The sequence below is a fragment of the Thamnophis sirtalis genome, unplaced genomic scaffold, assembly GCF_051295495.1.
Source record: "Thamnophis sirtalis isolate CommonGarterSnake01/CBP01778 unplaced genomic scaffold, rThaSir2_p1.2 scaffold_7, whole genome shotgun sequence".
In the NCBI taxonomy this organism is placed as follows: domain Eukaryota; kingdom Metazoa; phylum Chordata; class Lepidosauria; order Squamata; family Natricidae; genus Thamnophis; species Thamnophis sirtalis.
Window position 1 is genome coordinate 11,348,971 of NW_028261387.1, and position 15,440 is coordinate 11,364,410.

Consider the following 15,440-nt stretch of genomic DNA (forward strand, 5'->3'; position numbering starts at 1 on the left):
TTGGAAAAAAAAAATACTAACCGAAGATACAAACTACAAAAGAAAAAAAAAGGCATTTTCTCACTAGTGCAATAAGAAAAACATCAACAATCTGGTTCTGTCCATTTCAAAGAGTAATTTTCTTTTCCTTTCCTTCACACTGCCTTTATTTTATTTTCCTTTTGTAAGTATAACTTATATTTTATTGTCTATATAGTACATAGACACTTACTGGCAGATGCTTAAATAAATAATTTGGCCTCTCAGACATCAATAAGCCATCGTTGATAAAAACTTTAGAGATGTAAATATTAAAATTTTATTAAATAAAATAAGTTTGAGATGGAAGGAGTACTGCCAAATTGCTGAGTATAATAAGATGTCTGGAAATTAAATTGGGTAAATTTAATCTTTAAACTCTGCAGACCTTTATAAAAATTTCTCTAATGGCCTTTATGTGAAATGCTTTAAGTGGAAGGATTATTGCAAAATAAATTTGGTTTAGGGATTTCTTTTAACTATTATTGAGAAAAAGGAAAAATGATTGCAAAATTTTTTAAATTCAAACTGCCTCCAGCTGAAATGCTGAGTTTTGAGTTCAGATTCCTTTTTTTTTAGACTTACTACCAGTGCTTCAATGCTATTCTGACTTTGAAACCTAGCTGTTTCAAGCAGGAGCTGTCAACATAAAATGCTTTCAGTAAACTTTGGATAACCTGTTTTGATATAAAATCAGGCTTTTTTTAGGATCAAATATATATTGAACATGAAACATTTTGCACAGGAATACAAAGGAGCTCTTTTATGATTTCGAAGTCACATAGTCACAGCACCCAAGACTCAACTAATCAATTCTCCAGAACTTAGATTTAAGCAAGAGACCATGCAAGCTTTTATTAGGAGAAGCAACATTGAGGAATAATTACCAATTATGGTTAAAAATGCTTTGCTCTGTTTGGTGAATAACAACAACAACTACTACTACTATTACTACAGCAGCAGCAGCAACAACATTCTATCTCTGGGTAACTAGAAATTTATAACTGAAAATCTCTAAAAACCTAAAGAATTTATCCCTATACTAGCATAGGCTATCAGTTGTCTCTATCTAATTTGCCCCTTCTGAGAATAAATCATTCTACTTATTATCTGAATGAGTCAATTCATCCCCACACAGAAATTCAATGGAACTACCCATGTTCACATTAAAAAAAACTTGTCTAAAATCACTCATTCTCCAGTATTTGGACAGAATATTAAGTGCTAAATGGACTGTCTATGGAAAGTCTCATTCATCCAGATCATCGTTGTCCCAAAGGTGTTTTTTCAAGAGGCAACTGAACTTTGTGGGATTTTTTTCTTTGAAGACATTTCGCTTCTCATCCAAGAAGCTTCTTCAGCTCTGACTGGATGGTGGGGAATGGAAGGATTTTTATTTTTTATTTTAATTAATATTTGTATGCCGCCCTTTTCCCCAAGGGGACTCAGGGCGGCTCACAATTCAAGGGGAGAGGGAGACAAACCGAGTTACTGCTATTGCTACTGCTATATTACATATAGGACAATACATCATTAAAAGCACAACATTCATACAATTCGGGTACGGTGAAGGTCTTTAGCCCCAGGCCTGTCGGGACAGCCAGGTTTTAAGGGCTTTGCGGAAGGTCTGGAGGGTGGTGAGGGTACGAATCTCCACGGGGAGATCGTTCCATAGGGTCGGAGCTGCCACAGAGAAGGCTCTCCTCCGCGTAGTTGCCAGTCGACATTGACTGGCTGATGGAACTCGGAGGAGGCCTAACCTGTGGGATCTAATTGGTCGAGTGGAGGTAATTGGCAGTAGGCGGTCTCTCAAGTACCCAGATCCAATACCATGAAGGGCTTTGTAGGTGACAACTAGCACCTTACATTTACAATACATTTATATGCCCTTTGCAGGCAGCTGGTCATTTGCCAGCTTTTACATTTGCCAGAAGGTGCCAGTTACCCTTCCTTTTTTGCTTTGAAAACCATGATTTTAATACACTGGTTTTAATCCTACTTTACAGATTTAGCAGCCCTATTATTTAATCAAAAAGCGCATAAAAAAAAACCATTGCCACAGATTTCCCTCCTCCACCGCTAGAACAGTATGTACCATGAATTGGCTTTGTATTTTAAATGCAGACAAGAAGGACTTCTAGCAAACACAGCCATTCTATTAAAACACACAGATTGCAGATACAGCCAAAGCTTGCTTTAAAAAAAACACACACACACACAGCACCAAATGGACCTATTTATTTAATGGATTATCTAAAGATGTAAACAAGCTTTCAGCACATATAATTGGCCCCGTTTCTTTTGCAAAGAAAGCCATAGACAAAAACTGCAGCAGCGGACTCAAAAGCAAACACTGCACTTGTGTCATGTTTCAACAGGTTCAATTACACCACTAGGGCCAGCTGAAAATCATACAGATCAAACAGGCTTTTCAGACTGGAAGAAAAATACCCCGCTAATCAAGGCAAGCAGCAGGGCTTTGTGGGGATGAGAATAATGGTGGCTCTTTGACAGAGAAGCGGAGAGTAGGAAATCAGAGACTTCATTCAACTGTAGTGCAGCTCTGAAAATGAAATTAAGATTTTGGCCCTACCTTGACTCTTTCTTTAGCAGCTCAATAGTTGGTGGCCTTGAAAGAAAGACAAGAAAAATATATTCTGTGACAATTCTGATTGTGATCATCAACGAACTCATCTAAATTTTGCATGGGTTTGGTTCTGCAACACGCTAATAAACAATATTAATCAACTGTATTTTTAATTAATGGATCAGTTATTCAAATATTATTTATTAGGTTTTGAAATTATTTTTTAAGGTTGAAACAGTATTAAACATTTACCTGATGTAATGAACCTGAAAAAGTGGGGAACTGATAATTAACATTCAGATTATTAAAATGACACAAATTGTAGATGCAATCTAATACATATTTATACAGTAGTAAAGTTGCTTAATAATCAATAAGCTTATTCCCTAACATGCATATTTAGGATTGTAGCCTGAAATTTAGGTTTAAAACAGTTCTGTAGAAACTACTAATACTTCTAATGTTCCAAACTTATTTGTACCTTCTCACATCTCTTATCTGTGGTCTGTCCTGGCCATCTGTTCACTAAAGTTGACTCGCTGAACCCCAGATCATCAAAGACTTGGAAGGACCCGCCCTTTCACTCAAGACGGGAATACCATTAAGTTGTCTCCAACAGATTGCTATCTAGGCCAGGGGTCTCCAACCTTGACAACTTTATGACTTGTGGACTTCAATCCCCGGAATTCCCAGCATGCACTGGCTGAGGAATTCTGGGAGTTGAAGTCCACAAGTCGTAAAGTTGCCAAGGTTGGAGACTCCTGATCTAGGCTTCCCATGATCAGAACCAATTAGAGGTCTGTCATCTCTTTGGTTGATTTTATTTATTGCATCAAATTTACAAAGCTGTCCCAGCCAATCAACTTTGGATACTTACAATAAAAATTAAAGAACAAAATGGCATGAACCAATAAAGCTATAAAAGCCAAAACCATCTGGAGAAAGAGAAGACTTGGAGAAAGAGCCAGATCTTCAAAATTCAGTGAAAGGATACAGGATGAAGGACAATATGAACCTCTGAGGAGATGCCATTTCAGGCGGCAGGCACCATGACAGAGAAGGCATGCCACCTGAGATCCATTAGATGATACTACAGATAGTCCTCATTTTACAACTGTTCTGTATAACAGCCATTAAAAATAATGATGGACCCGAAAATGTAATCTCATGACCAATCCTCACACTTTCACCTGTTGCAATGGTTTTGTTGTCAGGTGATTAAAATGTAGGCATGTACAACTCTCGCAGTATTCTGTAGTTACATGACCACCATTTGCAAGCTAGCTTTCCAGTAGCAAGTCAATGGAAAATCTGGCACTAAAATTGCACCTTGCAGTAATATATTCTCAATCAACAACCATGCTTAGCAGTGGAGTTACTGGTCCCAATTGTGATCATACAGGTAGTCCTTGACTTATGACCACAATTGAGCCCATAGTAATTTCTGTTGCTAAGTGAGAAATTTGTGAGTTTTGCCCCATTTTACGATTTTTCTTGCCACGTATCTTAAGTGAATCACTGCAGTTGTTAATATAGCAACACCGTTGTTAAGTGAATCTGGCTTCCCCACTGACTTTGCTTGCCGGAAGGTTGCAAAAAGGGATCACATGACCCCAGGACACTGCAACGGTCATAAATATGAGCCAGTTGCCAAGCATTCTAATCTTGATCATGTGATCCTAAGGATGCTGCAATGTTCTAAGTGGGGAAAATGATCACAAGTCATTTTTTCCCCAGTGCCGTTGTAACTTCAAACGGTCACTAAATGGACTGTTGTAAGTCAAGGACTATCTGTATTTTGAAATTGGGATCTGAAACATGCCTACTCTGGGAAAAATGAAACATCAGGTAACAAGACTATATGCTGGTTATATATCACAACCAGTGCTCTGAATTGCACCCAGAAGCTCACCTTGGTAACCAATGCATCTTGTGCAATACAGTAGAGGAATCATAGGTTTACCAATGCTTGAACATAAAGGCCCCCTATAGCTAGGGACCGCTTCCAAGTGCTTTTCAAGGGAAGTCCCTTGCAGAGAGTGATTTGCAATGTGAAGTGATTAAGACATGAATGACTATGAGAAGGGAATTCTGTCAAGCAAGGATTAAATCAGCATATCAGGTTAATCTCTTCTGCCTTAGATCTATCAACGTTCTTCAATGTATGAAGGAAGGAAGTGAACCTTTTAAGAAATACATAGCTTCTGAATATTATGATTATCTTGAAATATTTCTGGAACAGTCTAATTGAAATAGATTTTTTTCTCTTCTTCGAACTTTAAATTAAAAATATAATTGTTCCAACTGCATAGGTGTCTAGAAAAAATTAATTATTTTTAATGTTATAATATTTATCTTTGCTTTTTTTGCTATAGAATGGATTTTGAGTTCTATTCATTAAATCCATGTGGCTTTATTTCTTGGTAACAGTTATACGTTATGAGACATTGACACCCAGTGGATACTGGGTTAGTTGCAAGTCATAATTTTTTAGTGTAGTCATAACCCTGTTCTTATATTTTTGGACAGTTTTCTTTGATGTCTTGATCTTGTTTGCTATAAACTGAATCCAAATCAGGGGCATTTAGTGCTACAGGCAAAGCACACTATTCAGCTATATTATTTACATGAAAGGGAAAATAAAGAGCAACAGGAAACATAAAAAGAGAATTCCTAATGGAACAAATATCTAGATCCCTACATCCCCTTTAAAATTATATGAATTATTATATATAATAAATGCTGCTTGTGGAAGCATGTTAAAGATGGCAGTCCTTGTTTGGTATCATCACTAAAATTAGAACAAGTAGTCCAATAAGATTAGGCAAGATAATCCCATTTTCAGGTGAAAAGGTCTTATCTTATCTAGACTATAGATATGGCATGGTTTCCAAATCAAGTAGGACAGTGCTGACTAGCATTTCCCTGATCGCTGTTGATAACAAAAATAAAAAACCCATATTTTTCGGACTATAAGAGTTTAAGGCACACCAAGATTTTGAAGAGGAAACCAAGAAAAAAATATAGTTTTGCCCACCCCAGCCCCCAGGAGCACTCTGCAGGCCTCCCAAGCCCTCTGCACATTTCTGCAAAAAATGAGCCCTTTTTGGCCTCCCAAACCCCCCACGCATCCCGTTTTTGCCCTATCCAGCCCCCAGGAGCACTCTGCAGGCCTCCCAAACCCTCTGCACGCTCTATTTTTGTGAAAAACTGGCCAATTTTTGGTGAAAAAGGGATCCACAGGGAGGGGTTTTGGGAGGCCAAAAATGGCCATATTCGGTGTATAAGACACATCGACATTTCCACCCTCTTTTTCGGGGGCGGGGGGGAGTGTCTCTTATACTCCAAAATGCATGGTACTTTACAGTTCTCTGCATCCTTGGAGAACATTTCTCCCTTGCCTTTTTAATTACGATTAGGCCGATCACCAATACTTAAAATGGGTCCTTCCCATCTGTACTTAACCACAGAACAAACATCTCCTGACTATATAATTTTTCTGCTTTGTCTTCATAACATTGCCTTCATTTTGTTTTCAGTCCATGAATAAAGAAATGCTTAAAATGATCCTTCGATGTGCCAATGGTAAATATTAATAGTAGTATTTTCCCCTATCCAGGACAGGCTGAAGAAGTATACAATCTGCTAAACCTTGGAGGAAATCCAGTTAATAATCTAAAACAAAAGCAATCAATCTAGGATATGGATTGACAAACCATTAAACAGCAGTCTGCTTAGCCATAGTCTGGGGATGCCTTTGTTCAGCCTTGTCTGGTATGCCAGTTATAATCCTGGCATATGAGCCGAGGTGGCGCAGTGGTTAAATGCAGCACTGCAGGCTACTTCAGCTGACTGCAGTTCTGCAGTTCGGCTGTTCAAATCTCACCGGCTCAGGGTTGACTCAGCCTTCCATCCTTCCGAGGTGGGTAAAATGAGGACCCGGATTGTTGTTGGGGGCAATATGCTGACTCTGTAAACAGCTTAGAGAGGGCTGAAAGCCCTATGACGTGGTATATAAGTCTAACTGCTATTGCTATTGCTATCCTAACCAGACCAGGATGCTTTGGAAACTGTACTTCATTGAGCATTGCTCAGTTCAAGTTTCAGGTCTGGGAAAGGAATGCGTGGGTTCATATATCATGTTTCTTAGTAAGTCAGTCTGAATTCACACAACATGCTAAATGAGATCCAATTATGGCTTAAAGTGAGGTAAATCTATGTTAGGAAGCCTGGAAGATTTCTGTCAGACAGAAAAGTACTAGATACTAGTGAAATCCATAACATAATCTGATTTGTCATAAAGCAAATTCGGGGGACTTTTTTTAACATTGTCATGTAATATGAATTTATATGGATCTCCTATTTAAACATAAACATACCTGCTATCAATAGGACACATTTTTATAATATAATAATATGGATTATATTCTTTGACAAATAAAAACTGTTTTTTTCTTATGTTTCTGGTTTTCTTCTATTAACATCCATCAACATCTGTTTTTCCCCATTAACAACAGTCCAGGACATCAAATTTTATAACAGAAAATCCCTAACATTAAAAAGCAGCAGTTGGCTTGAAGAAAAAAAAAATCTAACATACATATTGGTCAGATAAGACAATCTTTACAAATAGTGCATGATCTTTTCAATTTCTAAGAAATCAGAGGAAGAAATATGAGTTGTCTAAGTACCTTTCTTCTTCTCGAAGCCACACTGGAGTTTTGGATATTTGGCCTTCGAAATATTTTGATGCTTTGTAACAAAAATTGCTGCAAAACCGCTGCTCCCCACAGAAAGAATAAAGAACAACAGTTATTTCTTTAATATAACAAAATAGAGATGGTGCAAACTTAAATTGAAAGGTGGATACAAAGACTGAATTACCTTTCTCTCGGTAATATCGTATACTTTGTTTGTTTTTGTGGAAATTTTATACTGTTGTTTTGGCACCTTAAAAGTAAGAAATGGAATGAAGTTAATTGATTAACATAGTTCATTAACGTAGCTAGCTCAGCATTCTTCTCTTTCAAGTAATATATTTATCCCAGTTTAAAAAAACCACTATGCTACCTCATTCAATTACTTGTATTAACTTTAGGCACTCTCTCCCTCACTTATCTTTTTTCTTTATGGTACTGTATTTTTCTGCTGCCTGTATCAGACCGTGACCCGTCAAAACCGCGTTCCACAAAAGCGCGGTCGACGAAAGCGCGTATGTGACGTCATCACAGCGCGACGAAAAAGATCGAAAAATTGAAATAAAAATTAAATTACAGCAAGCCGATTCACATAAAGGTAAGGGTTAGCTTTAGGGTTAGGGTTAGGTTAAGGGTTAGGGTTAGGTTTAGAGCGTTAGCGTTACGTTTAGCGTTAGGTTAAGGGTTAGCGTTAGGTTTTTCGTTAGGTTAAGGGTTAGGTTTAGGGTTAGGTTAAGGATTAGGTTTAGGGTTAGGTTTAGGTTTGGGGGGGGTTAGGGTAAGGTTTTCGCTTTATTTTTACATTTTTCGATCTTTTTCGTCGCGCTGTGATGACATCACATATGCGCTTTCGTCGACCGCGCTTTTGTCTACCGCGGTTTTGTGGTGGAAGCGTATCAGACTGACTGTCTCATTATCTGTATCTAACTTTTTAGTATGCATGTGAAGCATATTATGAGCTAAAGGTCTACAGAGATTTTCAGTCATCCAGGTCATGGTTGTCCCAAAGGTGTTTTTAAGGCGGCAACTGGACTTTCCTGTTTTTCTTTGAAGATGCTTCGCTTCTCACCCAAGAACCATACAGTCAGAGCTGAAGAAGCTTCTTGAATGAGAAGCGACACATCTTCAAAGAAAAAACAAGAATGTCCAGTTGCCTCCTGAAAAAAGCAGCTTTGGGACATATTATGAGCTACTAAATCAATGCCAAGCATCTCAAAATGAATCAGTAGGAAGACAGCATCCTTCAGGAATAATATTACTAGTGTGTTGCATGAAAATTTTTCTTCTGTCCTAGAGATTCTTTCATTTAATTAAACAGGAGTAAGATTTTCTAAAGTGCATCTTGTAAAGAGATTGACTCAGAATAGATTACAGGGGATAAAGGAAACTTCTGCTGCTGCTCTTTTCATTCTTTCTTCGCATGGATTTAATGAGAGGGAAAGAAAAGTTTGCTCTCCTTTCAGTTAACAATGATCTAGTACAATATCTAAACCCTGGAGCATTCTGTTGCTGCTGAAATAAAGCGCCTTAATAACCACAGTTGCTGAGAGTTGTACTTCATTGGTTTCCCATCTCTGAACTGCAATTGTTCTTAACTCTGATTCTGTAAAATAATCTAGCTTCATAAATGACTAAAGTTTGTTTATTGTGCTAATTGAAAAGGAAAAACAGAAATAATAAGTAGATGTTATTACCAAATTGGAAACTTTTAAAAATGGCAAAAAATATGTCTCTCGTTGAATTTAAATTATGTGTAACATGGATTCAATGGTAGGACCCTCAAATCCAATCCCAGGCATATCTACTTAGGAAAAGTTTTTTCCTGAAATCCGGGAAACTTGCTGCTAAAACATAGACATTGTTGGTCTAAATCAGGGCTGTCAAACTCCTGGCCCACGGAACGAGTGCATCATGTGCTGTCCAGCCCACACTTGGTTTAGCAAAGGGTAAAATGTCCCAATAGATCGTGTGACGCCGCTGTGACAACTTCAGCTGGACACCTCTCGTTTAGATGGTGCAGTGATCTAACTTCATCACTGGATTCATACAACCTAAGAAGCTATAATGTGGTTTTGCTGTTTAAGCCTCAGCATGACATGGAAATCCAACCAACCAGAGATGATGTAACAATCCCGATTAAAATCATAACACAATGCCTGAACCCTTGTGGATTCTACAAAATGACTGTTTGTGCATTATATGCATTTGAATAACATCAAATCATTTGGAGCCAAAGATGCTGGGCCCCTCTTTCTTCCAGTCAATTTAATTTAATTAAATTTGGGGCAATCCTAATCTCTACATAGAGAAAAGTGTGGAGAGAGTGAATTTCAATTGATCTCATTTAACCAAATTAAGCAAAAGACTAGTGTGAGACAATTCCCTGGAAGCGATACATTCTGAATGAAAAATGGTAAGAGCGCACACCCCGCGCATAAACTCTTACATTCTGTAGCCTATTTTGACAGAGAGGATAGCCACATAGCTTGACGATAAATCGTTCTTCCACCACATCCAGATAGTGAGAAGGTGTTATAAGCCTCCCCTGAAATGACAAAACCAAGAGGATTCTGTTAAAATTATTTTCATCTGGTAATAAAGGCAAAGTTTTTAGACACTATAGCAATAGCAATAGCAATAGCAGTTAGACTTATATACCGCTTCATAGGGCTTTCAGCCCTCTCTAAGCGGTTTACAGAGTCAGCATATCGCCCCCACAGTCTGGGTCCTCATTTCACCCACCTCGGAAGGATGGAAGGCTGAGTCAACCTTGAGTCGGTGAGATTTGAACCACCGACCTGCAGATAGCAGTCAGCTGAAGTGGCCTGCAGTACTGCACTCTAACCACTGCGCCACCTCGGCTCTTAAAACCAAGGGGATATTTAATATAGCACCATGGTTCTAATGTTTTCAATAGCCAAAATTCAGTTGACAAACCCCCAAAATTTCAGTCTTACTTAAAAAAAAAAAGAATACAAATTTAAGTTAAGGCATTAGGCCTCTCACAGGGAAAAAACACGGCTTAAATCCTCTCACATGAAAACAGAGAGAGGAATTTCCCTCTTGCTTTCTCCAATGACATTTTTATATTTCCTTCTGTAACTTTCAGATGTAGAAAAAGTTTTCTAAAAACACAAGACTTGTTCACAAAAAACAAGTGGAATGGTCTCATCCATTTTGTTTTACCAGCATGAACGAATTTGAGGCACCAACTACTGGTAAAAATCTTGCCTTAGTGTTAGTGAACATGGTCACTATAATACACTTTATATCTTTAGCATTTAGACTTATATACCACTCTATAATGCTTTACCCGCTTCAAAGTGCTAGTCGTTACTTTTAAAGCCCTACATGGTACTGGACCTGGCTACCTGAGAGACCGCCTCCTGCCATTTACCTCCCAACGACCAATAAGATCACACAGGTTGGGCCTCCTCTGGGTGCCGTCGACTGGACAATGCCGGCTGGTGGCTCCCCGAGGGAGGGCCTTCTCTGTAGCTGCACCGGCCTTATGGAACGAGCTACCCGCAGAGATCCGGACCCTTACCACTCTCCCGGCCTTCCGTAAAGCGACCAAGACCAGGCTGTTCCAGCAGGCCTGGGGCTGCTGATTAAAATCCAGCCCCACGTGATTGAATGGATGATTTTATTTTAAATAATTGTTAATATTCTATGTTTTTGCTTTTGTTGTGAGCCGCCCAGAGTCCCTAGGGAGTGGGCGACATACAAATCTTATTAAAGTTACAGCATTCTGAGTGGTTTACAAACATCAGAGCCGAGTGGCGCAGTGGTTAAATGCAGCACTGCAGGCTACTTCAGCTGACTGCAGTTCTGCAGTTCGGCTGTTCAAATCTCACCTGCTCAGGGTTGACTCAGCCTTCCATCCTTCCGAGGTGGGTAAAATGAGGACCCGGATTGTTGTTGGGGGCAATATGCTGACTCTGTAAACCGCTTAGAGAGGGCTGAAACCCCTATGAAGCGGTATATAAGTCTATTGCTATTGCTATCAGCATATTGATCCCAACAATCTGGGCTCTCATTTTACTGACTTTAGTAGGATACAAGGCTAAATCAACCTTGAGCTGATCAGGATTGAACGCAGGGTTATGGGCAGAGTTAGCCTGCAATACTGCATTCTAACCACTGTGCTACTACAGGTCCTCTATCAACTCCACACATGATAAGCACAGTCATGACTTATGACTAAAGGTGAACCCAGAAAATTGACAACATCATCACATTCAAGCGTTTAATATTTAAATCAGCATTTTTCTGGTTTGGAATTTAGGGAGTTGCATTCCTAATACACTTGGGAACACCAAAAATTTAAAGAAAAGTAAGTTTAGGAAAGAACTTACACAATCCACAAATAATTCTTCGGTAATGTTATCTTCCAACAGGTGTTCAACAACTTGCAATGCTTTCCGCTCACACTCAATTTTTTTCCTAATAGCAGCTTCAAGTGCTGCTTTCCTAGAAATGAATAAGGATTTAACAATATAGTGTATATAATATTTTGACAACTCATATCAATTTGCTTAAAAACGTTTGTTTATTTAAATAACGTATATTCATTACATAAAACCATCATTCTGTTAGGTTTATTTTGAAACTTGGTTTGAATTTTCTGTCATGCTTTTGAAAAATGGCTAGCAGCTGAGCACGAAGGGGCCTTGCCAGTTAGAATATATTTAATCTCCCCAAAACTTATTCACAAAAATCATAATAGGATCCAACTATCTTCCTTGTAATAAGCAAACTGGTTAAATAAATGCAAACGATAATCCTATAATCACAAACTTTAGAGCAAGTCTCCCACAGAACTTACAATAGCAGTAGACTTATATACCGCTTCATAGGCCTTTCAGGCCTCTCTAAGCGGTTTACAAAGAGTCAGCATATTGCCCCCAACAATCTGGGTCCTCATTTTACCCACCTCGGAAGGATGGAAGGCTGAGTCAACCCTGAGCCGGTGAGATTTGAACCGCTGACCTGCTGATCTAGCAGTAGCCTGCAGTGCTGCATTTAACCACTGCGCCACCTTGGCTCTTGGCTACAGGGAGCCGACTTTGAATAAATAACCCCCCAAAGACCCACAAATGTATTTGTGTCCTCTGGTAATAAACCATTCTCTATAAAGTCCTTATCTTATATATAAATAATGCTCAAGTTACAATTGCAATGGAACCTGCCCATTATTGTCATATAACAATTTGGTCATGTAACTGACTCACTTTGACCTTTTTTGAGGTTGTTATTAAGCAAATGCAGCAGTCGTAAGTTCGAATGCTGCAGTCATTAAGCGATGTGTGATTTATTTAGTTGTTCACTCATCCATTATTCACAATGACGCAATTTTGCTAAAAACCGTAAGTTTTCAGCAAAATTGTACTAAATCAAGGTCACGTGACCCTAGGGCGCTACAAATTGCTGTGCTGCTAAACACCTGAAGTGTGGTTGTGTGACCATGGAGGGCATATATGTGTGTGTGTGTGTGTGTGTGTGTGTGTGTGTGTGTGTGTGATCAGAATTTCAGATCCAGGTCACAAGTCCTCTTTTTCAGATAGGTTATAACTTTGAGGGGTCTCTAGTGACTGATTGTAAGCTGAGGACTACAGTACTATAAGTATCATGAGCAATAGGGATAGTTAAGACAAGTAAGTCTTGTTATCATGCTTGGAGTTATGATACTTCATATATTATCTCTACAATACTATGATGTAGGTCAAAGAGAGAGGCAATCTGCAGTCCCTAGACCAGTGTTTTTCAACCTTTTTTGTGCAAAGGCACACTTTTTTCATGAAAAAAATCACGAGGCACACCACCATTAGAAAATGTTAAAATTTTTTAACTCTGTGCCTATATTGACTATATATAAAGTAATTCTCCCACGGCACACCTTACACTATGTCACGGCACACTAGTGTGCCACGGCACAGTGGTTTAAAAACACTGCCCTAGACCACTGATAGTGAACCTTTTAGACATCGAGTGCCCAGTAGTGGGTTGCCAATTTTTTCCCTACTGGTTCAGGTGCGTGCGCAGAAGTGTCCGGGCGGGTGGGCGGAGCCTCCTGCTGCCACTACTACTGGTTCACCCAATCCAGGCCGTGTGTGTGTGCGTGCATGCCCAAACTGAAAGGTATGTGTGTACATGCGTGGGCATGTGCGAATGTGTGCATATGCAAATGTGCATGAGCACATGGATAGGCATGCACGCATGCGCAGCAGAGCCCCCAAAACCAGCTGGCCGCCGGGAGGCGGGGTATCCCAACACCGGCAGCGCAGCAAGAGGTAAGATCTTTTCTTTTGTGAGTTTCTGTTCCGTCGTTTGCATAGAAACAGAAGCTCACGAAAGAAACACATGGAGATCAGACCTGGGGCAATGGTGCGCGTGCCAGCAGAAAGGGCTCTGCGGGCCACTATTTTCTCCATCACGGCCCCAGACACTAACTGCAGAAAATTGAATTTTCTTTCACTTTTAAGATTGGAAACAACTCAAAACGGAAGTGTTAAAACTTTTGTCATAGAACCCACAACACGTTCAAAACTCAAATTAAAAACCTGCCTTGTTGACAAATGCATGTGGCCCTCAGATATAAAAGGTTGTCCACTATGATATTCAAGATGAAAGTATCCAGGTTCAATTCCTCAACCAACTAGGGAACTCTGAACCACAGAATCACAGCTCTTTGAATCCCAAGCATCTTCTCTGTTCCAACTCCAAATACCTGCATAGGACACCTTTAAGACCCCTCTGGGCTCTTTTATATAACTGTCGCAAGGATAACATGAGAGGAGATCCCTGGAACTCTTTTAGAAGTTCGGACATATCTATAAGCAAATAATATTTAGAAACGATACCTTTCAGCAGCATCTTCATCTTTTAAAGGTGGTTTGTTTCCTAATATAAAGGACAACAAAAAGTTAAGAACAAATCGCAGAAGCCAGGAGATGGCGAGTTCTAGTCCCACTTTTGGTATAAAAAATGGCTGGGTGACTGCGGGCCTGTCAATGTCTCTCAGCCCAGTCCACCTCGCAGGGTTGTTGTTCTAGGGGCAGGGAACCATGGCCTCTTCTATGACTTGTGGCAATGGGACATGGTGGCTCAGTGGCTAAGACGCTCAGCTTGTCTATCAGAAAGGTCGGCAGTTCGGTGGCTCGAATCCCTAGCGCCGCGTAACTGAGTGAGCTCCCGTTACTTGTCCCAGCTTCTGCCAACCTAGCAGTTCGAAAGCGTGTAGAAATGCAAGTAGAAAAATAGGAACCACCTTTGGTGGGAAGGTAACAGTGTTCTGTGCGCCTTCGAGGTGGCGCAGTGGTTAGAGTGCAGCACTGCAGGCTACTTCAGCTGACCGCAGTTCAGCAGTTCGGCTGTTCAAATCTCATCGGCTCAAGGTTGACTCAGCCTTCCATCCTTCCGAGATGGGTAAAATGAGGACCTGGATTGTTGGGGGCAATACGCTGACTCTGTAAACCGCTTAGAGGGCTGAAAGCCCTATGAAGCGGTATATAAGTCTAACTGCTATTGCTAACTGCTATTGCTATTCGGCATTTAGTCATGCTGGCCACATGACCACGGAGACGTCTTCGGACAGTGCTGGCTCTTCAGCTTTGAAACGGAGATGAGCACCACCCCCTAGAGTCAGGAATGACAAGCACATATGTGCAAGGGGAATCTTTACCCTTTATGACTTGTGGACTTCAACTCCCAGAATTCCTGAGCCAGCCATAATTCTGGGATTCTTGAACTTCACCAGTCATAAAAGGGGCCATCGCTTCCCACTTCTGTTCTAGGGGAAGTAAGGAAGCAAGGAGCATTAGGTATGCTTGCTGTCCCCTACTCTACATGAGATCCTGCTATTAAAGAAAGTGCACATATAATGTAATGTATAATATAATAAGTGTTAAGTATAATAATGAAGTGCATTTGGGAAGATCGAGGTTATTGTTATTATTATTAGAACAAGCCGACCAACCAAAGGCATCTCTTTCCGACCACTACCCTGGGAGTATTATCTGGATGTTGTGATTGTAAGATCTCCTGGAGATCCCCATACTATCTCCTGGCGATCCCCATACTATCTCTTGGGAGATTCCCCATGCTATAGCGCTACACTGCACACCGCCTCCTCCTTC

The 15,440-nt window shown here is 39.9% G+C and overlaps 1 protein-coding gene across 1 annotated transcript in view; it reads right to left on the bottom strand.

Annotated features, from left to right (window-relative positions):
• Window positions 1-15,440, bottom strand: part of RPAP2 (RNA polymerase II associated protein 2) — a 58,050-nt gene that overhangs the window by 42,342 nt on the left and 268 nt on the right. The window contains exons 2-7 of the mRNA XM_087719309.1: window positions 14,166-14,205; window positions 11,661-11,775; window positions 9,749-9,847; window positions 7,490-7,555; window positions 7,297-7,385; window positions 2,612-2,647 (exon numbers count right to left, since the gene is read on the bottom strand). Of these exons, the coding sequence (XP_087575435.1) occupies window positions 2,612-2,647; window positions 7,297-7,385; window positions 7,490-7,555; window positions 9,749-9,847; window positions 11,661-11,775; window positions 14,166-14,205 (445 nt within the window). The remainder of the gene's footprint in view (window positions 1-2,611; window positions 2,648-7,296; window positions 7,386-7,489; window positions 7,556-9,748; window positions 9,848-11,660; window positions 11,776-14,165; window positions 14,206-15,440) is intronic.